The sequence below is a fragment of the Westerdykella ornata genome (assembly GCF_010094085.1).
Source record: "Westerdykella ornata strain CBS 379.55 unplaced genomic scaffold EI97scaffold_3, whole genome shotgun sequence".
Lineage (NCBI taxonomy): Eukaryota > Fungi > Ascomycota > Dothideomycetes > Pleosporales > Sporormiaceae > Westerdykella > Westerdykella ornata.
In genome coordinates this window covers 328,378-350,243 of record NW_022986853.1, presented here as the reverse complement: position 1 = coordinate 350,243, position 21,866 = coordinate 328,378, and the positions used below count along the sequence as shown (strand labels likewise).

At 54.1% G+C, this 21,866-nt stretch overlaps 11 protein-coding genes across 11 annotated transcripts; 4 read left to right on the top strand and 7 right to left on the bottom strand.

Moving 5' to 3' along the window:
* Positions 1-83: 83 nt before the first annotated feature.
* EI97DRAFT_171617 (uncharacterized protein) lies at positions 84-990 on the top strand. Its single transcript, XM_033793422.1, has 2 exons — positions 84-572; positions 657-990. Exons 1-2 carry the CDS (start codon positions 288-290, stop codon positions 927-929), a joined length of 558 nt encoding a protein of 185 aa, XP_033656825.1. The 5' UTR covers positions 84-287; the 3' UTR covers positions 930-990.
* Positions 991-1,019: 29 nt separating this feature from the next.
* EI97DRAFT_171580 (uncharacterized protein) lies at positions 1,020-3,336 on the bottom strand. Its single transcript, XM_033793420.1, has 2 exons — positions 3,170-3,336; positions 1,020-3,117 (listed from the first exon to the last, which is right to left on the bottom strand). The coding sequence occupies exons 1-2, from the start codon at positions 3,211-3,213 to the stop codon at positions 1,080-1,082; spliced, it is 2,082 nt and encodes a 693-aa protein (XP_033656824.1). The 5' UTR covers positions 3,214-3,336; the 3' UTR covers positions 1,020-1,079.
* A 730-nt stretch (positions 3,337-4,066) lies between these two features.
* EI97DRAFT_439659 (ubiquitin-domain-containing protein) lies at positions 4,067-4,853 on the top strand (the record flags this gene model as incomplete). The annotated part of the gene is made up of 4 exons (XM_033799570.1): positions 4,067-4,088; positions 4,141-4,188; positions 4,319-4,511; positions 4,607-4,853. The coding sequence occupies 4 exons, from the start codon at positions 4,067-4,069 to the stop codon at positions 4,851-4,853; spliced, it is 510 nt and encodes a 169-aa protein (XP_033656823.1).
* A 1,078-nt stretch (positions 4,854-5,931) lies between these two features.
* Positions 5,932-7,959, bottom strand: EI97DRAFT_171559 (uncharacterized protein). Its single transcript, XM_033793419.1, has 2 exons — positions 6,285-7,959; positions 5,932-6,233 (listed from the first exon to the last, which is right to left on the bottom strand). The coding sequence occupies exons 1-2, from the start codon at positions 7,841-7,843 to the stop codon at positions 5,999-6,001; spliced, it is 1,794 nt and encodes a 597-aa protein (XP_033656822.1). The 5' UTR covers positions 7,844-7,959; the 3' UTR covers positions 5,932-5,998.
* Positions 7,960-8,708: 749 nt separating this feature from the next.
* On the bottom strand, positions 8,709-9,569 carry EI97DRAFT_171541 (uncharacterized protein). Its single transcript, XM_033793418.1, has one exon. The coding sequence runs from the start codon at positions 9,465-9,467 to the stop codon at positions 9,015-9,017; it is 453 nt and encodes a 150-aa protein (XP_033656821.1). The 5' UTR covers positions 9,468-9,569; the 3' UTR covers positions 8,709-9,014.
* Position 9,570: 1 nt separating this feature from the next.
* On the top strand, positions 9,571-11,022 carry EI97DRAFT_171481 (ribosomal protein L1). The gene is made up of 2 exons (XM_033793417.1): positions 9,571-9,945; positions 9,994-11,022. Exons 1-2 carry the CDS (start codon positions 9,623-9,625, stop codon positions 10,886-10,888), a joined length of 1,218 nt encoding a protein of 405 aa, XP_033656820.1. The 5' UTR covers positions 9,571-9,622; the 3' UTR covers positions 10,889-11,022.
* EI97DRAFT_430376 (palmitoyl-protein thioesterase 1 precursor) lies at positions 10,996-12,190 on the bottom strand. The gene has a single exon (XM_033797677.1). It carries the CDS (start codon positions 12,167-12,169, stop codon positions 11,156-11,158), a length of 1,014 nt encoding a protein of 337 aa, XP_033656819.1. The 5' UTR covers positions 12,170-12,190; the 3' UTR covers positions 10,996-11,155.
* Positions 12,191-12,344: 154 nt separating this feature from the next.
* On the bottom strand, positions 12,345-14,284 carry EI97DRAFT_430374 (uncharacterized protein). Its single transcript, XM_033797676.1, has 3 exons — positions 14,081-14,284; positions 13,929-14,028; positions 12,345-13,754 (listed from the first exon to the last, which is right to left on the bottom strand). The coding sequence occupies exons 1-3, from the start codon at positions 14,198-14,200 to the stop codon at positions 12,367-12,369; spliced, it is 1,608 nt and encodes a 535-aa protein (XP_033656818.1). The 5' UTR covers positions 14,201-14,284; the 3' UTR covers positions 12,345-12,366.
* Positions 14,285-14,435: 151 nt separating this feature from the next.
* EI97DRAFT_430373 (translation initiation factor eIF-5A) lies at positions 14,436-15,563 on the bottom strand. The gene is made up of 4 exons (XM_033797675.1): positions 15,467-15,563; positions 15,048-15,314; positions 14,861-14,993; positions 14,436-14,808 (listed from the first exon to the last, which is right to left on the bottom strand). Exons 1-4 carry the CDS (start codon positions 15,485-15,487, stop codon positions 14,738-14,740), a joined length of 492 nt encoding a protein of 163 aa, XP_033656817.1. The 5' UTR covers positions 15,488-15,563; the 3' UTR covers positions 14,436-14,737.
* A 264-nt stretch (positions 15,564-15,827) lies between these two features.
* Positions 15,828-17,927, top strand: EI97DRAFT_370182 (Vps52-domain-containing protein; the record flags this gene model as incomplete). Its single annotated transcript, XM_033795221.1, has 2 exons — positions 15,828-16,320; positions 16,372-17,927. The coding sequence occupies 2 exons, from the start codon at positions 15,828-15,830 to the stop codon at positions 17,925-17,927; spliced, it is 2,049 nt and encodes a 682-aa protein (XP_033656816.1).
* A 206-nt stretch (positions 17,928-18,133) lies between these two features.
* On the bottom strand, positions 18,134-21,321 carry EI97DRAFT_481566 (uncharacterized protein; the record flags this gene model as incomplete). Its single annotated transcript, XM_033802047.1, has 4 exons — positions 20,157-21,321; positions 19,961-20,108; positions 19,715-19,851; positions 18,134-19,654 (listed from the first exon to the last, which is right to left on the bottom strand). Exons 1-4 carry the CDS (start codon positions 21,240-21,242, stop codon positions 18,134-18,136), a joined length of 2,892 nt encoding a protein of 963 aa, XP_033656815.1. The 5' UTR covers positions 21,243-21,321.
* Between the last annotated feature and the right edge of the window lie 545 nt (positions 21,322-21,866).

The following is a 21,866-nucleotide window of genomic DNA, read 5'->3' as shown; positions in this document are numbered from 1 at the left end:
GTCTTTCCACCACGCGTCCTATTGTTCCCCGTTCCTGGCGTAACTTCAATCCATAGATGCACAAGATCATAAACCTTTCTCTCTCTCCTTTTTTCTTCTATTCCAACCTCACATATCATCCTACCGCCTCCACCGCATCTTCTTGTTTGTTTGCTCGCTGGCCAGCATACGGCTAAGCTTCCTCCACCACAGCCGCTACACGCACGCCCTCATTCACCACCCTCTCTACCTCACCACCACCATCACCACCACCATCACCACCACCATCACCACCACCGCCGCTGACAATGAGCTCCAGCCTCCGTCGCTCCGCCCGCGTCGCCGCCGTCAACAGCACAACCAATACAAACACCATCACCATTACATCCCGCAATTGCAAATCCGCACGCCCTCCAGCAGCCTCCACTACCACCACCGCCACCGCCACCGCAACCACCAGGATCCAGCAACCCCAGCGCAAGAAGCGCAAATTCGCAAAGGTCATCGAGATACCGGACAGCGAAGACGAGGACGAGGACGATGGTAAAGAGATTGTCGCGTCGCCTGTAGATATTGGGAGGATGTTTGTGGAAGTGGCGAGGAGGGAGAAGGAATTGCGGGAGTGGGAGGAGAGGGTTGGGGAGGGGGAGGGGGTGTTGGAGGGGAGGGAGAGGGAGGTAGAGAGGAGGGAAGGGGAAGTGGAGAAGAGGGAGAAGAGGTTGAGCGAGAAAGAGGAGGAGATCAGGAAGAGAGAGGAGAGGGTGAGGGAGAGGGAGGTAGCGGTTAGGGAGAAGGAGGAACAGTTGAGGAAGACGGAAGAGGAGATGGCAGCCGCGAGGGTAGCTGGGCGCAGCGCAGCGGGTGGTGGTTCCAGAAGCACGCCATCCTATCCTCGCAGCTTCAGTTTGGAGGCTTTGCGGGCGTGGTTGGAGGGGAGGGAGGATGAGTAGCGTGCGGGGATAGGGGTGGAAGGCGGTGCGGGAGGGGAGCAAGAAGGGGTATATAACTTGGAGGCTTGGTTGAGTCGTCCAAAGGACCCTGTTGAAGAAGTAGATTAAGTACTATACGCCGATTATGTGTATTGCTGGCTTTCTGAATTACTATAACTCCTCGTTCATGTTAGAGAATCCTACCGCCTGATTAGGCGCATTGCCATCCTTATTTCCCTGTTCCTGTTTTTGAGAACCCCGGCTGCGGCTGCCATCACGTCTGCGGGGCTGCTTTTTGAGAGCAGCATCTTTGTTCCAGCGTCCCTTTGAAACTTTGTTTCCGCCTCTGTTTCCACCCTTGTTTCCATCTCCAATCCTGCCACTTTGCCCGTTAGCGCTTCCCTCTCCATTGTCACGCTCCTGCTTTTGCTTAGCAGCATCATTTCCGATATCTATTCCCGTCTGTGCCGCAGGGGAAGGGTGGCTTTTCTCACATTTGTTGTTTGTGCATCTTCGTCCGAACTTACACGCGTGCTCTACCCGTAATTGAGTATCAGGGCCTGAGGCCGGACCGCTGTGGGCAAAGTTGCAATCCGGCCTGAGGCACGTCTCGTTAAACTTGCAAACTTGCTGCAGTTTGTTGCCAGACTGGTGCTGATTACCAGATTGGCGCTGGCGCTGGCTATTCGGATCGTTTGCCCTTCCATGGGAAAACAGGCAGGTTTCCTGGTTTCTGCAGTTGGATCCAAAACGACAGTCTTGGACTCTTTTCGATGGTTCTGGCGTCGGGCTTCTAGAACGTCCTCTGTGCGGGCCCGTGGTGGCACTGTCAGTGCCTCCGGAAAGGTCCATCCGCTGGGGAGATATGAGCTCGATATCGTGAATGAAGGGGCAATCGGGGCGTTTGCAGTCAGATGAATAGCGGCAGGGTCGGTTTATTCTAAGGGGTGGATCCGTCCTCGAAATCTCAATGTCCATTGACATTGGGGACCCAACGTCATGATTGAACTTGCAATCGGGATTGTGGCATTTGGTGCCAAAACGGCATGGTCGAGCTACAAGAGGTAGTTGGGCTGCTTGGGCCCAATAAGACGGCCTTACGGCTGTAGAATGAGTAGTATGCGTCGGATTGAGTCCAATATCGTCCTGCGACGTGTGCACATTCGTATTGTACATCGTGCTCGTTTGGATGTTCTCGTAATGCGGTTGGTTGATGCTGTGGCCGTGGTAACGGTCGACACCGCCAATGTCGTTGTCTGCATCCGACATTTCGAACTCAAAAGCAACGTGCCGCGCCTCAGAGCGCTCCATTACCGGCTTTGACGGAGAGGGAGGAATTGCTATAGGGAGTGCATTCGAAAACCATCCTCTCTGAGCAAGCCGGCGGGTGAAAGGTCGCTCCAGGAACATGGGCACCTTGATCTGTTTACATACCTCTTGAAGCCAAGCCATTTTGCGTCGACCATGCTGGGCCTGGAGCTGGTCGAGCTCCCTTGGCCTCTGGAATACATGCTCTTGTACAAACCCCAGAGAGATGGTGGATGCCCATTTCCTGTGCTCAGCCAGCGTATACCTGGGCTGAAACTCTTGTATGGCAGCTTCAACCTTCATCATACATGGAAGGGGTTCCACGATCGGTTGTACCCTAGAATCAAAGCCAGCACCGCGTACCCGGTTCACTAACGCGCAAAAGCGACTGAAAAGATTGTCCCAGTTGCTCATGCGAAGGTAGAGAGCCAGTCCCGGCCACCGGAGGACGTGGTCAGGGAGATATATGATCCACACCTCCAGGGTGGCATCTTGCATCTCTTCCCAGAGAGGCTCGTGGTGGAAAGGATGGGGTGCCATCAAATCCTGCTGGCTGAGCGCCTTGGCTCTTTCGACTTCGGCCTCGTAGGCACTTGGATGAAGCATTACGTTGTAATCCCCGCCCCACTCCACGGGATGAGTCGAAGGAATGATGCCTTTTACATCCTGGAAGAGGGGACGCAGTTCCTGTTCGGCGGCGTGGGATGTGGACGCGGCAGCCGTTGCGCTGACCGAAGGCCTGAAGTACTTACATCGAGGACACGAACCGTCACTGTTCTCTTTAGAATCTGCCAGGCAGGAGCTTCCAACAGTGTGACCGCACGCCAGTACAGTGGGATTATGGCCCGGTCCAAAACATTTTTGGCAGCTACAACATCTTTCAACGCGACGGGTCGTAACTCTACTCGTCCGGCGCATCAGTTACATTCCTGCATACGCGATATCAGACTTACCCGCACCCTGTCTTGCTTTCACTTGAACTTCCTTTATCGATCATAACTGTGTTTCCGTCTGTATATACCTCGCCTTCCGAAATTGTTTGATTGGTATCCTGATGGGTTATTGAGGCGAAGGACTCGGTTTGTGATAGCGTGTCAAGCTTCGTTGAGCTTTCGATCCCTCCATGGCAGTTTAAAGCAGGCGGCGTGTTATCTTAAGCGTCTCCTCTATACGAGCTACTCGTTTTCTGTTCCCTGGTACCGTTGTGTTCTTGCGGTCATTATCGCAGAGAGGGCTCTGAGTATCATGTTTGAGTGATTTTATTGGGACAGCGGTCCAAGATATTATTACTGAAGCCAGGAAGCAAAGGAACTAAAGAAAGGAAGCACAAGAGGCAATGCACTTGGGAGCACAAAGGAAATGACACACAGTGAAGGCGCCTGGTTTTCGGTCCATAGATGAACAACGGGAGATGTGTTAGGAGAAACCAGAGATCGAAGGAAATAAAGACCCCTCGCCGTCTTGAACTGGTCGTGGACCACATATCTCTTTCTTTGAGTACTCGTGGCACACCTGAGTGTGAGTAAAAACAATGTGATTGTCAGTACGCGAGACGAGGCTTATTGTATTCGCCGGCACAGTGGACACATGAAGTGGTCGCATAGACGCCCAGTACGAGATATAGTCTATGCGGTTATTTGTGACAGGGAGGACAAGCGAGCCGTTAGCTTGAAGAGAAAGGGGAACGTTCCAAGGTTGGATGGTGTGAAAAGGCCCACACGTGACACTCGCTAAGCGCTGCTCACGTAATTTTCCCGCGGCCCGTGCACCCCACGCACTTGGAAATGCCCGTTCGCCGCCTCAACTCCTCCACCGCTTGAACAACGAGAAGATCCCGCAGCGCCGTCAACATGCAGATCTTCGTGAAGACCCGTACGGACCGCCGACGAATCGCTGTATACGTCTCATGCTAATGCGATTGCAGTGACGGGCAAGACCATCACCCTGGAGGTGGAGTCTTCGGACACCATCGGTACGCAATATCCCTTCGGCACGCGCACAATCTCTTCCCTCGAGCACCGCTTCACGTTGCAGCGCATTTAAAGAGGAGGACGAAGGAAAAATGGATATGAAGGACAATGGCTGACAAACGCTCGGAACAGACAACGTCAAGTCCAAGATCCAGGACAAGGAGGGCATCCCCCCGGACCAGCAGCGTCTCATTTTCGCCGGCAAGCAGCTCGAGGATGGCCGCACCCTCTCCGACTACAACATCCAGAAGGAGTCCACCCTCCACCTGGTGCTCCGTCTCCGTGGCGGCATCATCGAGCCCTCGCTGAAGGCTCTTGCCTCCAAGTACAACTGCGAAAAGATGATCTGCCGCAAGTGCTATGTTCGTACTGCCTGGCAAGGAATCAGGAATCCGCAATGACTAACGCCTTTATTTGCAGGCCCGTCTCCCCCCGAGGGCAGTCAACTGCCGCAAGAAGAAGTGCGGCCACACGAACCAGCTCCGCCCCAAGAAGAAGCTCAAATAAGCGGATCGCTTCCACCGGCGTACGGCGAGGGATGGGGATTCATGGCAGCATCATCGTCGAAACGATTATCGACGAACGGACGGCTTGGGCAAAGGGAGGGAATTGGGACGGCACAAAAGACGTCCCATATCACGAGACATGGTTCTTGGGTGCATCATGATCGTCGACTCCACACGGGATGGACTGGGCATGTAGCAATCTGTGCATCTTCATACCTTGCCTTGTTCCAAAGCAAACAATTGCTGTTTCCTTGTTTTGCAGTGTCGTGTATGGTGATGACGGCTTACTACACTTGAATGAAGGGTGGCGAAGAATCCGAGTCACGTGAGCACGCGCCACATTCGCATTGAGCAATGACGTCAGGGGTGATCTGTTTGTTTACACCCCTCACCTCAGCCCCACCTTGGGGTGAAGGTGACAAACAGTTTTTCATCCCCACACACAACAGCAGGTTATCGCTTTCGTCTGAAGTGCAAATAGATGCAAACGACCACAAAACTGGTTTCTGATTCAGCTATCGATCTCCACCAAATTCGCATCCATGGCTCCCTCCATAATCATACCGCCAACCCCGCAGCATGTCTCGAACAGCAGAACGGTAAACATGAATATATGGGCAGAAGACTTTTCTCCAGATCCTGCTACTCAACCCCTTGCGAACCAGGCTGCTACGAATACGAAGGCTGAGATGTCGGTCGTGTACCCATCCATTTCCCATCCCGTCGTCATCATACATGCAGCCGTTGGTGGGGGGTAAAAAAAATTCAAGACTCCAGCTCGAAACGATCCTCCACAAATACTCTCTCTCCGCGAAACTCGACCCCAAATCGCCAGCAATGAAGCAAAAGTATCGCACCACTCTCTTTCTCTCTCTTCGTCCAAGACACAAGGCTCAGACTTCAACGTTCGATCTCTTTCCTCTTCCTTCCGAGCCCGCTTATCCGCTCAGCCCAAGGCCTCAAAGAGAAAGCCCACATATACACCACCACTCCTGCCCACTTTACACACTCCACAGCCTTGCTTCCTCCTTTCCCCCCTTTTCCTCCTGTTCCATACCCTTCCTTTCCCCTTTTAAAAACCAAACGGAAAACAAAAATGATACAAGTACTATAAACAGTCTGTGCGAAATGGAAACACTGAGCAACGATAAATCCAGGGCGGGCGTTAAATGATACACTCGAAAGGATACTCCCGTCGCGATTGGAAACCGCAACAGGCATGGGATGGAGAGCAGATACCAGGGAATGAATACGCGAAGAGGGGGAAAAGCAAAAAGGGGAAACGAAGAGTAGAAAAAACGCCACGCTATGCTTTAACGAGTAGGGAAGTAGTCGAGACGGGGTTGGGGCAATCGATGCAGGAATCACCTTGCGGCGTCAATATATATGCGTTTGTCTTGTTGGAGGAGTGACGACAAAGCAGCAAAGGCGTCGGCATGGTCGGAGAGTCCATTTCGCAAGCAACCGATCGAAGCGGAGGAGATTGCCTCTGCATGCTCTCAAACACGCGGCCTCTTCCAGTAATATTGCTGCACACGGAGGTAAGCGCAAAGCCTCTGGCATTATGACGGAGAACACTAACCTTATGTTGCTTCCTCACAGCCCTCAATCCACTTCCCCTCATGCCATTCGTCACCGTCTCACGCCTGATTTCATTCGTATCCATTTCCGGGACATAGTAGAATTCATTCTCCAGCGGCTTGCCAGCGGCGTCCTTTCCGGAACGAGGAATCTCGCCCACGCAGGGGATGTCGTCCATGATCTTCTTGAGGTCCTCCTTGGTGAGTTGTGGCAGTCGGGTAGGCGTGGTGGGATCATTGCTGTCTGCGCCTGTGGAGGACTTGGAAGGCGAGATGGCGGCCTTCAGCTCGCCAGGAAGATTACTGTGGATGGTTGATAAAGGTAGGGAGTGTACGCGGGAGAAGGCGAGCTGATTGATGACGTGGTTCTTCACCGGTGACTCCTTGAAGCGAATGTTGTCTGAGCTGGGCCGCTTGGGGGACGGCGAGGCGACCGTGGAGCGGCGGGGACGGGTTGGGGAGGCAATACGCCGGGGAGTACGGTTGTCCGTTGAGAAGGAATCCAGGCGGGAGAGGATATTCTGGCCAAAAGGACCGAATGAGTGGACGACTGGATCGTTTTCCTCGTCGCCGTCAGAGTAGTCGTCTGACGCGAGGGAGGAGAGGAGGCTAGCCTGGAGGGCCTGCGGCTTGGAATCGGACTGGGAAAGGGCAGGACGAACGAAGGTAGTCTGTTCGGCAGCAGGGTCTTGGGAGGCGCCCTTGAGCACGGCCTCGCCATCATCAGAGTCCTCGTATATCTTGTAAGGTGCCGGCGAATTGCCAACCTGGGGACGACCAATATCGGGTTGACGAATGGGGCTCTGAGAAACCGGGGACCGAGGAATGAGAGGAGGACTCGAGGGCAGATGATCGTACCCAGTCCGTCGAGTTGGCGTGGCCAGCGCCTCCTCTTCCTCTTCGTCTTCTTCGGAATCCCAGGAATTCTTGCTGGCAGACGCGACGCGGGGCCATACAATCATGACGCGAGTGCTCTGCACGTCCAGCATGATATCCATGCCCGGATTCTCCGAGACATAGGTGTCTCCTTTGCTCAGCTCGAATATGCGGCCTCCACAGTGTACCTTTGCTCCATTCCAGCCCAGGCATTCGACCTCGACATGACCCTGAGGGTACGACGCGCTCGGAGGGTGATACGCGGCCTGGACGTGGACACGCGATATTAGGCGATTGGCAGAGAGTTGGTAGTTGGACGAGTTGGAGGACCTGCCCAGACGCATGACCTCTCCGTCCTCGGGGAGCTGGAGTTTGGGGATGGTGCCGAGGGGAACACGCTCGGTCAGCGTCGAGATGGTGCGGCCCAGGGTAGGACGCTCATTGCGGGGCGACGATGACGGCAGGATACCTGTTGAAGAAGTAGGTACGGGAGTAGGATAGTACTTGAGCGGTTGCTTTGAGTAGGAAGGGGAGGCCTCTTCGAATTTTCGCTTCCCGGACTGTGGACGCGGGAAGGGTGACGATGAGAGAGGCTCGAAGGCGGGGAGCAGCGAGGGCGTCGGGCGCGGCTCTGGACGCAGCTCGTGAGACGCTGATGGCATTTCCATTGCACCATTACCTAGAGAAGAGTCCATGATGGGTCGATGGGGGTTGTGATGCGAAGAGAAATTGGTGGTGGGCTCCAGCCTGGGACGCAGCGTGTACGTGACCCGTGTATATATGAAGCTGGGGCAGAGCCGGGGTTGGAAGACGACACCAGCTGCACGAAGCAGTTGAATGTGGAAAGGAAAAAAGAAGCGATGGGAGGGAATTGGAGAGGGGCCGGGACTAAGAGGCCATGAGGTCGGATGCACGAGTGAAAAGGTGGTCAGGTTGAGGGGGCCCGGGTTGGGTTTTGTGAATGGCCTTCACACGGGTCGCGTCGTCTCGTCGCGGGTGTGGAGTAGACGCGCCCGCAGCGAACGGGCCAAGCTAGGCTCGGTGGGAAACGCAAGAATTTATCGCGAGCACAATTCCTGCCTGGCTGTTCCTTGCACACGAGCATTGCCGGCAAAGGCCGACACGCAAGCTCTCCGAGATGGGGTAAGAATTGCGTTCGAACCTTTTGCTTCTCTGTGAAGCCGTGTTTTTCCTGCGATGATAGATATCTCGACAACCTCAACCAGACGGACCCCAACAATGAATGTAACTCCATTTCCGAGCTTTGACCCCGGCCCACAGAGGCATCTCACTTCAAGGAAGGACTCGGGACGCCCAGCACGCACGAGCTTCATTGTCACTCTCATCCTCTCGGCGGTCCGCTGTTCCCTTCGCCAATGGATGCATTTCCTTTCCTGTCCCGCTTCCCAGCCCCTCCGCGCCGCGCCTACAGTAGTAACAGTGGTTTGCAGCTCTGCTCGCGTCCATTGGATCGCTACAAATGATTGCACACCCAGGTAAATCGAATTCCTGGTCGAGTTACCGGCAGCCCACAGCAGCCCACATCTGCTCAGGACGTCATATTGATTTGATCGAGGGGAACCCGGAATTTGACCTGCTCTAGGCTCTGTTGTCCGATGTGTCCTTTTGAACAGATATCCCGCTGGGACATGGGCAGATGCGCAACCTATCTTCTTCCTTCATGAAAGAAGCTGGGCCTTGTCGAGATGTCCTCAGCATCCTCTCTGGAGATTTCTTCGTAATCTCATCGAGACAGCTGATGACATGCAGAGCCGAGTTTTAAATACTTGGATGAAGATACCGGTACCACCGGACTCATTATTAAGGCTTGGTTCCAGCCTTTGCTCTATGGGACGGATGGCGCCTTTACGGTGTAGATCCAGCAAGGCTCCACATGTCATGCAGACGTGTGGAAAGATGAACAAAGGCAAAAAGAAAAGGAAAAAGACTTTGTGAGGGTCCCCATGTCTCACAGCTCCACAATTGCGAGCGTGAGAATCCCCGCATGGAAACGCCCCAAAGAGGCGGTATAAACGCGTTGGTTCGCGAGAACTGAAGTCCAGTCAGCCTCGGACGAGAACACTGTCTCAGCCAGCATGATTCGAAAGCCGATGAGTTGGTTCGGAAGCCTGCAGGCCTTGCAGCTGCTGAGAAGAGTGCTCCTGTGGGCTGCCTGCTCGCCTCCTGCATCCATCCGTGCAGGGCTCGGAGACGAAGAGAGACGTGCGAGGCGTGTCGTGAAGTGTACTTAACGTGAATGGGCCTGAGCTCCAAACGCGAGCTTTTACTGCAAGTGGTAGGTGGGTAACGTCGGATCATGACTAAGCACGGAGCTATACCCGCCACTTTCCTCTTTGAGTCATCGGGGAAAGAGTTTCGCCGGCCCCGACGAAATTTCCTAAAAAATTCCCGGTTGCTTGCAAGAGCGACTACTCCGTAGTTGAAACGAAGCCAGCCCAGCAGAACTCGCAACAATGGCGAAATCAAAAGCCGTGACCAAGAAGGAGACGACGGTGTCGAAGAAGGAACATCCCGCCTCAGCAGCAGCAGCACCGCTTACAACCAAAGTCGCAAATGGCTCGCCCTACCAGCTGGATCCCGCACAGGTCGAGCGCGCAGCCACGGCGCTCATCAAGAATATGAAGCAGCATGCGCAGGAGAAGCAGGAGATAGAGGGCAAGAAGAACCTCCTTGCGGATGACGAGGAGGAGGCTGAGCAGACCGATGTTCCCATCTTCCTCACGCTTGCAACAAAGCAGCACATCAAGGAAGAGACGAGACTCAAGCCGAGCAAGATGTATGTTACAGACTGCCAAACTCGAAATTTCATTCTGACAGTATTCAGCGCCCTCCCTCACTCCATACAGCCCGCCGACGTGCGCATATGTCTCATGACGGCCGACCCCCAGCGCCAATTCAAGGACCTCGTCGCCCACGACTCCTTCCCCGCAGACCTGCGCGCCAAAATCGGCCGCGTCATCGGCGTCGAGAAACTCAAGAAGAAGTACAAGACGTACGAGACGAGGCGCCAGCTCCTCGCCGAATACGACCTGTTCCTCGCAGACGACCGCATCATCTCCGAGCTCCCGCACGTGCTGGGAAAGACGTTCAACGCGAACAAGAGTAAGCGGCCGATTCCCGTCGGTCTGACCATGCAGCTGCCCAAGGATAAGGACGGCAAGAGGAAGCGCGTGGTCCGCTCGCCAGACGCCATCGCGAAGGAGATCGAATCGGCCCTCCACTCGACGTACGTGCATCTTAGCCCGACCGCCACGACGGCCATCCGCGTCGGCAAGCTGTCGCAACAACCCCAGCAAATCGTCGAGAACATCGAGGCTGTTGTCGCCGCTCTCACCGGAAAATTCGTGCCCCGTGGCTGGCGGAACGTGCGCGCCTTGCACATCAAGGGCCCCACGACCGTCGCTCTGCCCATCTGGCTCGCCGACGAACTCTGGGCCGACGAAGCCCAGGTACTCGAGGAGCCGTGGAAACCCGCGATCAAGGACGCGTCAGCGTCCAAGACGTCGGAGAAGAAGCGGAAGTGGGAGGAGTGGGAGAAGGAGATTCTCGACGACGAGGAGCTTGCTGAGCGGAGGGAGAGGAGGAGAAGAGAGAAGAAGAGGAAGAGCAAGGAGGAGGGGGATGCGGCGAAGGTGGTGGCGTCGATTTCCAAGGAGAGGAGGAAGAAGCTGAAGCAGCAGGCGCTGGAGTCGATCAAGACGCCGCTGATCGCGGGGTGAGGGGCTGGCTGCTGTCGAGCATAGCATGGCGTTTGAAGGGATATAGGATGGCGTTGGGGCGTATACCATTCAGTCCATATAGCAGGCAGGGCATTGGGGAATGAAAAGGCCAAGGCTGTTTTGCAGGTCATGATACAAAAAGTTTGCAAATGTATAAAACAAAACGTCTGTGGTATCCGTCCCAAGTAACTCAAGGTGCGCACGCGCATTCTCAAGTTTCAACCCCGTCTCTTGCCTGACCATGAACGCCATCCAACCCAACTCCCATTACAGCTCAAACACTCCCTGCACACTGCCCACCACCTTCTTTGTCCTCCCCGTCGAACCCATCTCGACAGGCCCAAAATACGTCCTAAACACGTCCTCCAAATCCTCCTCATCCAACTCCATATGTCCCCCCTTGACCGTCCTAAACACCAACCCACCCCTCTCATCCAGCTCCCTCAACCCCAACCAATCCTCTTCGTACAACCTCCGCTCCCTCAACGGCGTCACCTCCCCACTCGAAACATTGACCTGCGCAAACCACCCACTCTCCTTGGGAATAACCGTCTCATCGTCCTCGAACACAACCATGACGAAATTCTCCAAACTCGCCAGATTCCGCCTATACGTCTCGTTCCTCTGCCCGGGCCGCTCATTATTCACGTCGGCGAGGAAATTCGAATTCTCCAGGTACTCGTCCGACGCCTCGCCCGTGCGCTCGTCCGTCGACCGGAAGTACTGCGCGGGCACCACGTGCGTCTGCACGTAGGGACTCCACGTGTTACCGCGCAGCAGGGCGATCCACGCCTTGCAGACGAAGTCGCGGGGTCCACACGCCTGGTACGCGTGGATCCCGTTGTGCTGGCTGCCGTAGGTGACGAGGTTGCGCACGGGGGGCACGTTGCATCGCTCGACGAAGGCGCGGAGGAATTGGCCGCCTTGGGAGAAGCCCAGGGCGTTGACGGCGGGGGCCGTGGAGAGGATCGGGTGCGCGGCCAGGTCGGCGCAGACGGTGGAGAGGTGCGCGTTTAGGTCGCCTAGGAAGGAAGAGCGTTGGTCTGTGTCTGGGTCTGGGTCGATGCGGATGTAGTAGGTGAAGGTGCCTGGGTTGGTCTTTTCGGCGAGGGCGCCGATTGAGGTGAGGCCTGGGGAGGCGTAGTTGTCGCCCAGGCCGTGCCAGATGATTAGAGGAAGGGGGGAGGAGGAGTCTTCGGAAGGGGAGGAGGGGGTGGGGGATGCGAGAATTTGGGCGACGAGGAGGAGGAGGGTCGAGAAGGGGGGGTGGTGGTATCGCATTGTGACTGTGGTATGTGTGGTGTTGGTGAAGCTAGAGTTGCGCGGGCGGACAGCAAGGTAGGACGGTTGTCATGCCTCGGCCAGAACTCGGGGAAGCTTCCGTCCTTATGTATGTATATCGGAGATAAATCGGAACTTTTGGCGCACATATCAAGGTCTCGGGAAGGCTCCTGCAGCCATGATACAAGTATATTGATTCATACATTCCTCTCCTGCTTCTGCTGAGCCTGAATCTTCGCCAGCCTCCTCTCAGCAACCACAACAGCGTGAACCAGCATCTCCACCGACAGCCCCATGATTCTCCCCACCTGCTCGTAGAACCGCCTCGCCTGTTGCGGCAAGTCCTCCACCGTTTTATACTGCGTGTACCGCTCTCCAGGGCGCACAATACCCGCTTGCTGGTTCCCATCTTCTACCACCATGACCGGCACCTGTACACCGTGAATCTCTCTGACGACATCCAGCTTCTCCTGCTCACCCGGTTCCGGCGGCATTCGCTCGCTCCATTGTGAAGCAGGGGTTCCCCCAACCGGGAACATACTGTGCAGCGCTCTGCGGTAGTCACTTTCCGCATTCTGGTCCGTCCTCGTCTCGTCGATGAACGTCTCATGATACCAGTCCAGATACTGGTCGAGCTGGGTTTCGGACATGGAGAAGACGTCTTTCTCCTGCAAGCCACTCAGTTCTTCGGGCGTGTAGAACTGCATGGCGCGTCTCGCGGCCGCCGCTCTTGTTGATGAAAGATGCTCGTACCAGTGATCCCAATCGATGCGGACGGCGGCTGGCTCGGACGAGGTTCTGGGGTAACGTTGGATGGCGTCGAAAGGGTAGAAGAGCTTCACGCAGATGGTGAAGCAAGCCGCTAGTTGCGCTTCGGGGACGTGGCGTATGGTGATTTTGCCCGTGCCATCGGTGCCCATGGTAAAGTTGTAGTTCAAATACCTTGCTAATCGGACAGTGCCATCGTATACTTCCAAAGGTAAGGCTAGATCCTTCAATAATCGATAGAGCAGGAGGGGACGGTTCAGAGCCGGCCAGATCACGCCGTATTCTCGCTGGAGGCTGATCTTCAGATCATTCAATGTCGAGTGGAAGCGCTCATATTTCAGTGGCGCGTCCGGATCTAGCATTGCGTGATAACTCGAGGGTAGCTTCTCTCTCATAGCCGGGGGTATATGTTTTATCGCTCTTTTATAAGGCATCTGCCCATTGGTGATCCAGTCGTATATATCACCCGTCGTGATTGGTAGTCGTAGAGTGCTAATTCCCAGGTAGCACAGTGCTAAGCTGTCAAGCAAAGTCGGCGTAGTCTTCAGCTTCTTCTCTCTATGACGTGATTTCACCGTCTCCCTCTCCAACTCGGATTCATTCTCCGAGGCGCTGAAATTTTGCGACTCGGACTCGTACTGTTGACTCTCTCCGATTTGGTTTTCTAGTTGCAGGATCCTGAGAGCCCACAGGTCGGATACCACGGTCTCCAACTCTTCCGGTAGGCGTTTCTCTCGGACCAGGTACCATAGCTGGTGCCGCAGGATCAGCTGGAGGCTTTTGAGATATAGATCCACCGCTTGATGGCTTGTGAAGTCTGTTTTTCCTGGCTGTCAGTACGTGCTAGGAGAAAACAAAGTGGAGTTGATTCGCCGATTTAATCTGAAGCCGGATCTGGTCTTCTATAAATGTGCCATTGCGGGGAAGCTGCTCCCAACATTCTTGCACTTGTCTCCGGGCCAGAGGCTAGATGAAGGACAGTCAGACTCACAATTTTTCTGCTTCCCAGTGTCCTCGTCATCTCTCTTCTTCCTTGTGGTCGTCCGTCGTGCGGTGTTGAAGTCGAGCTCGTCAACACCGACTATTAGCTCCTGCGCCTGTGTCAGTAAAAAGACTGCGGTATCATCATGCGGCCCGGCTTACGCCTTTGCGATGGCCGTTCTGGCAATATTGGTACCCGTCTTCGCCCACTTCATACCACCTTGAGCGACAGTTCTCAATGCCGCACACTGGGCCCTTTGTTCTACCAGAGCCTGTTTCCATAGTATTGGACTAGGTAAATCAGATCGGAAACTTTTGATTAGCTGTTCTGCAGAGGTATGGTCCGCTTGCAACATAAGACAGAGAATTACTACTGGCAAGTTATACACTCAGCTTGGCGACCGTTAATTGGAGATGCTGCTCTTTAGGTGACGCTAAACCAGAAATAGCATTAGGAGTTCACTGACTCTATAGCCAATCACCGCGTTGCAATTCAAACACTAGATTTTATTGTTGCCACCACCAGTGCCACTACCTAGGTACAAAGATGATCTAGACGGGCGCCCCTGAGAACCACACTAGTGAGGCTTCCTCTATGTAAGAGGAGGAAGGTCGTAATGCAAAGAAATCGTCCCAAACCGTCCGAAGGTCCAAACTCGGGGCCATCGGTAGGGCGCAACCGTAGCAATGTGAGATGCCAAACACTGCAAGCCTACATATAGACATATGCAGACCACCCGTTATTTTTGTCCCGTTGCACCCATCACACTCCCTCAACTCCTCTCCGCAAAGAACCTAAACGTCCGGAAGACGAACAGTTTAACCGCTCTTAGGAGCCTCCTTGGCATCAATGGCAGCCTCCTCACCCATGGCCGTGAGGACGATAACGTCTGTAGTTGTCAGAATGTAGTCCTGAAACAAACGACTCGGTATCAAACTTACTGGTATCCTTGCCCTCCTCGGTGAAGAGCTTGTTGATCTTCTCACCAACCTCACCCTCGGGGAGCTTGACGTCGTCCTTGGTGGTGCCGTCGTCGGACATCAGGGAGAGGAAGCCGTCGTCAGTAACGTCAAGCTAGAGTGTACGGATCAGCGAATGATCCCCATTGGTCCCTCCGTGCACACTTACGAGCTGGTACTCCTGGCGGCGGACGTTGGGGACGTCCATGTTGTGGGTGGAGGGGCAAAGATCCTCAAGCTTCTTGCCAGTGAAGATATCGATGGCGACAAGATGGACTTTGGCGTGGCCGTGCTTGCCAGTCTTGGAGGTCGACATTTCGACGATCTTGCAGGGGCGGTTCTTGATGCAGACGAAGCCGTTCTTCCTCAGGGCAGAGCACTGCATGGGGTAGGTCATGGAGGCACCGGCATCGGCGCTCTCGAAGGTGTGCTCATGCTGTACACAGCAGAGTTAGTGAACGGCCTAAGCGATTTACGCGATGGATGATAGTAACGTTATGAGCCACGCAGACATCTGGGCGTCCTGTCGCGACAGTGATGGGAAAAGGTGGGGTTGGCGGGACAGATGGGTTATCAAGTCACACATACCTGGGCGTCGTTGTCGGCCATATTGAAGGAAAGTTGCGAAAATGCGACGGAATAGGTGGGTGGGCTTGGGTGGAGCGTAGGACGCGGGCTGGGTGGTGAACAGGAGTGGATGGTGTGCAGGAGGAGGAAGAAGAGTCTGGCGAGGGATTGGGAATTTCGAGTTGGGCATGCGGGGCAGCCGGCAAGGGCGCTAGCGCTAGCCCGTTTCGAGCGCACGGCTTCGGAAAAACATGCGCCGACTACAGCTGTCGTCCCAACTAGAGCCCGTCACCGTTTCATACGCCTGAATGACCTTTTGTCGGATTCGATGTTGCTCATACTGGTAGATTGGTAGGCAGGCAAGGGATTCTTCATCGTCGCAATGTGGGGTTTGGACCGACTGTCTGCCCACACTACGCCCTCAGGAACACCCCCCCGACGCGACTCCTACTCGCCAGCTCCCCGACGGCCGTACGCCGGTGCGGGTACAGGGTCATTGCCTTCTCGACCCGGACTGCCTACTCGAACTTCCTCACTATCTCTCCTGGGGACTCCCGCGTCATCTACTACCAGTCTCCCTTCCACAGCGCATATCGCCAATGGCTCGGAACGGAGGCGACCGGGAAAGGGGACAGTTCCTCCAGATGTGCCCGATCCATTGCAGGTACTGGAATCCATACTGGGAGGGCCGCCTCGGAAGTCGGCTGTTGCGAAAGAAAAGGAGGTAGCTGCTTCGGTAGGAAGGCCGGATGAACTAGTCGAAGAGGTAGATTTTGGTGGTCTCAGTCTGCGTGAATACGCTGCACCAGGTACAGCAGATGCACGGCATTCTCATTCTCCTGTACATACACATAGCGCACAATCTCTCGAAGAATGTACGTGTTCTGCCAAACTCAATGCCCGTCCATAAAGCTCATGATCTCCAGATAATGCGGAGAAGGAGAGGTTCGAGGAGCTACACAAGTCCATTGTCGCGTGCGACGAGGTGCTCAAGTCCGTGGAAACCTATTTGACCAACTTCCAATCTGATCTCGAGGCTGTATCCGCGGAGATTGAAAGTCTGCAGAACCGGTCAATAGCTCTGAATACCAAGCTGGAAAACCGAAAAGTGGTCGAGAAGCTCCTTGGTCCCGCAGTCGAAGACATAAGCATATCACCTTCTGTTGTACGCAAGATATCCGAGGGCGCCGTCGATGAGGGCTTTCTCCATGCGATCGCGGACCTGGAAAAGCGCTCAAAGACCATCCATACCAAGGCAAAGGACCATCCAGACATGAAAGCACTTCAGGACATAAAACCGCTGATAGACAACCTGACCAACAAAGCTGTGGAACGCATACGTGATTACATTGTCGCGCAGATCAAAGCAATACGGTCGCCAAGTATAAATGCGCAGATCATACAGCAGCAAGCCTTCCTCAAGTACAAGGACCTGTATGCATTCCTCGCGAAGAATCAACCAGAACTGGCGCAGCAAATATCACAAGCTTACATATATACAATGCGATGGTATTACCTCAACCACTTCAGTAGGTACCGCACGGCGCTGGAGAAAGTAAAGCTGCACGTTTTCGACAAATACGACATCATCGGTGAAGACACGTCAGCAAAGCGTTCCGGTGCTCTACTAAGCAACAGGGGCGCACCGCCGTCGTCGCACGATGCCTTCTCCTTAGGAAGGAGGCAGGATGTCCTGCGGAATCCCAATCCCAATGCCCTAACCGCCTATCTGGCTGAGGAAGAAAAGAGCGCTCACTACCTCGAAGTTCCCTTCCGCTCCTTCAATCTTGCGCTGATCGACAATGCCAGCTTTGAATACACGTTCCTCAGTACCTACTTCGCCCCTTCGCAGAACTACCATGCTGTCTCGCGCACGTTTGCGGCCATCTTCGAACCCACTCTGGCGTTAGGCCAGGCTCTCACCAAGCAACTTACCGAGTCAACAACAGATACCCTAGGAATTCTCCTCTGCGTCCGCATTAACCAACACCATGCGTTCGAGCTCCAGAGGCGCAAAGTTCCGACGGTAGAAGGATACATCAATGCTACCAATATGCTTCTCTGGCCGCGATTTCAGCAGATACTCGACCTACACTGCTCTTCTCTGCAGAAACTAACTTCCGGCCTGCCCAATCGTCCTTCTGCTGGTGCCGCCCTCCTCTCTTCCTCATCCTCCTCAGCTTCATCCACGGCTCCGACGGCCCTGACTCAGAAGTTTGCAAATCTCCTCCACGGCATACTAGCCCTGTCAAGCGAAGCTGGTGATGACGAACCTGTCAGTGTGTCTGTGGGAAGGATACGCAGCGAGTTTGAAGCGTATCTGACCAAATTCAGCAAGGGGATTGGGGAATCCAGGAAGAGGGAGCGTTTCTTGTGCAATAACTACAGTCTGGTCTGCACGATTCTCGCTGATGTAGACGGCCGACTGGCGAGTGAGGTGAGGGGCCATTTTGAGAGGTTGAGAGATGCATTCGACAAGTAGTAATGCATAGCTGGGAGAATCAAATTTACCACCCAAGCGAAAGCCTGCACTTCTGGCGGCAAAGTTGCATGTATCCATCATTTGGGTGCACGGCTAGACCTGTTTCCGCATCAAGAGATCGAGTGCCCACCATTGTCCCAATCAAGATGTAATATTCACTTCCACAGACAAGATATACCTTCCTCTTTCTCTGCAACCCTTGCCACTCACATCCCGACCTTTGAGCTCTCCGGTGGCCCCAGATAACTACTCTTCACCCCTCCCAAATCCACCACCAATCTATGCACCGTCGTGCCCGGCTCCAACAACCACAAACTCAAACTGTGCGCGCCTTGGTCAATCCTACTACCCAAGTTCGTACTCACAACCCTCCCGCCGTTGACAACGCTATTGCTCCAATCGCCCGGCATTGCCCCCAGCGTCGAACTCGGCACCGGGGCCACCGTCGTCGGCGTCCCGTTATCCAGGGCAATTGCGTATTTGAAAGGCGCCGAGGGATTGACATTGAACGAGGGCGGCATGTAGACCGTTACCTTGGCCGACGCAGCGGAACTGAAAGCGTAGAAGTTGTAAACAGCCTTTGGTGCGGAACCAACCGTCTGCGTCCCAGCCGTTACAGGCAGAAGCGTGAGTCCCGAATCCGTGCGGCCGTAGTTGGGGATCACTTCGACGGTGGCGCCGCCCGTGCCGGCGGTGCGCGAGGTGAAATGTCGCATTTCCATGGCGACGGCGCCGTTGGATTCGACGTAGCCTCTGAAGTCGGAGGGGACTTGGACGTTATTGAGGGGGAGGGAGAGCTTGACTTCCGTGCCGGTGCTCGGTTTGATGGAGATTATTACTGTGCTGGCTCCTTTGGGGGCGGCGGCCCAGTCGACTGTGATGACGGCGCGGATCTGAGGGGTGCCTGAGGGGTAGCTGATGGTGCCTTGAGAGGGAGAGACGGAAATGTACGGGGCGCTTGGGGTAATGGTGAAGTCTACGCTTCCTGCGCCGCGGGCGTAGATGTCGATGGTGCGGTTTTCTGGAGTGTATGGATCGAGAGCTGCTAAAGTGGGTGCGGCATCTCCTGGTGTGGATGCTGTGCTCCCTTGAACTGAGACGCCCATTAGACCTGTTGAGGGCGCCGATGTGCCTATTGTTTGGACGGATGGCATGCTATTGCTGGCAGGATCTTGCCAGTTGTTGTAGCCAAAATGGACTTGGTCCATCATATGGTTCCACTTATTGTTCAGTAGTGAGTGGTAGCGTTTTTGGATGACTGCGTCCTGAGCATATGCCTTCTTGACGTCGTCGGCGAGTACATTGGCAGTCATTCTCTTCTGCTTTGCATAGGCGCCGTTCCGGGCCGCATTGATGTACACTTGCTGCACAATTCTCCCCGCCATGATAGGATGCAATACCATCTCGAAAAAGGCAATCTGAGTCTCGGCATCCAAGCTGTCATACAGTTTCTGGGCCTTGTCTTGAAGGGCTTCCCACTCTTTCAAGACGTTCTCAGCCTCGTCGTAGTTTGCGAGGGTGTAAAGAAAGGGGCTCAAGTTGAGCAGTTCGTACTTCCGACGCACGATGAGCTTTCCATAGGTCGCGATTGCTTCGGCGGTCCCTGCAGAAACGGCATCGCCGAATTCCCGTGTTGCCCATGCCTTGAGCCATGTATCGGTGCTGTCAGGCTTCATAAAGCGGGACATATCGTAGGCCATGTCCAGGAAATGGGAAATTGGGATCTCCTAATAGAGTGTTTAACCCAGGTAGTTTATTGCAGCGAGATTGGGGTACGGGAGGCTTACCAGGGGTTTCAGGTCACCAACGTTGACAATCCAGATCTGGGTAGCGTTCTTTTGATGCGCAAGATGCATTTGCTGCCACGTTTTTGAAAGTTGAATTGTGTTGATCCACTTGTAGTTGCGAGGGTCCCCCACGTAGTCTTCAAAGTTAGCCATTACGGCTGTAGCGGTGATGCCGGGCGGACAGAAGAGAGCAGCGTGAAGACCAGTGAAGAAGAAGTGAATGTTGAATCGATGCAGAGGACTTACCAAAGTGGTAATATACTCCGGCATTGCCAACCCGAGACAACTCGCTTGGAATGGGCAGACGTTGGATATTGCCACTGTTGTCGTCGCTCCAGAGTAAGGTGACATCGTCAGGGATCTTCATGCCTTTCTGGTAGTAGCCCCCTACTTCCTAGGATATGTGAGTGATGACCAAACCCTAGAGTTTTACGGAGATTACCTTATAAAGACACCACATCTGTGGCACTGTGCTCAGGTCCGAAACCCCAAGCACATTCTTCAATGTCGTTTGCTGGAAGTTGATCACAGCGGTCAACTGTGTCGCATCCAAGGTTGGGCTTGCAGTATCCCCGTCTCCCCTCATACCGAGCGTCCACAGTGTTTCCCAGTTCTTCGCTCTCTTCGCGCCATCCTCCATGTACTTCTTCAAGTTGTTCTGGTTGCTCTTCCAATCCCACGGCTTAACTTTCTCCTTATCGGCTCTAGCCATCGGTTCCGTATGACTAGTGCCCATGACAATCCCCATTTCGTCGGCAAGAGGTCCGTTTTTGCTGTCATCCACGTAGAACTTGCTATTCCACATCGCAGGCCAGAAATAGTTTGCTCGCAATCGAAGTAAAAGCTCAAACACTTTAGCATGAAACCGCGAGTCATATTTTCCGCCATATTTCTCATTGATCCAGTTTGTCAAGGCAGGTTGTTCGTCATTAATGAAGATGCCGCGATACTTAATCGAAGGTGGACCTTGCTTTTTCGTGGTATTCAGAGCGTAGATAACTGTCTTCCTCTTGGGTGGTACATCGGCCCACCAGTACCACGGCGAGACGCCTATCTGCTCGGAAACATCGTACAAGGCGAATATGGTGCCGCGTTTGTCACTTCCTGCTAGTACGAGCGCTGAGGATACTCCATCCACCGGATTCTCAACTAGTTGAGATGTAAACGATTCCCATTTATTTTGGATCCCAGTTAAGTCCAACTTCCCAGAGTTGGCAAGCCCATCGATGAGCGGAGACTTCCCTATTGTTCCGGCAAAAATGACTTGCACATTCGAAAGTCCACTTGTTCCCGTTACGACTTTGCCCTTCGTTCCGGTAACGAGTCCAAAGTCGTTTGCTAGGTCGTTTCCAGCTCGAGTGACGCCGGGCCAGTCCTTGGTATCGATGACGATGGTTGGTCCTAAACCGGTGCCACCGAGCTTCAGTCCATCTGCCGTCTCGGAGAAGGCAAGACTAGGGGGTTGCCCGATGGCCGATGAGCCAAGGACAAGAGTTAAAAGGGACACCAGAAGAGTCAAGAGCTCCATTGCGTCGAGGTGCGCGATTCAGCCAGGAAATGATCTTGCGCGTAGCGCATTTTGTATTAGTAGGATGCGACAGCACCACACAATACTTGATTAGTGGAAATAACCACTATTTCTGACCCAATGGGCATTCGAACTTTCGACATTTAACTCCAATATCGATATAAGCGTGTGTCGTGGTCGAAACACCAACAATAGTAACGTCTCTCTGCGAGCCACCTCAACAGCTTCGGCTCCAAACTGTTCGGCAGCTACACCACGTTTTATAAAGTGCAAAATCATATTTCCAGAAATGTGGTTGGTGGAATAATCATGCCGTTTCTATAGAACCGGGCAGATTTGAACAGGCTGCATCGATAGTTCACCATGCGTCGCGTATAGGCGCTGGGGTTTGTGGGTTGTAGAATATGAGCGACGACAGCGCTCGCTTTTAATTCGGATTACGGGATGGAACTCGAGGAAAAACTTAGATGAGTTTGAAGAAGTGAAGAGGAATGCTGCGGGGTTTTGTGCTGTTCAGATTGCTCGAAATTGCTACCATTGCCACAATTAGCCATACGACGTTGCGCTTTCCTCATAAAGGATGTTGGGTTGGGCTTAGATGTCTCCATTTCTGGAGAGTTTTGC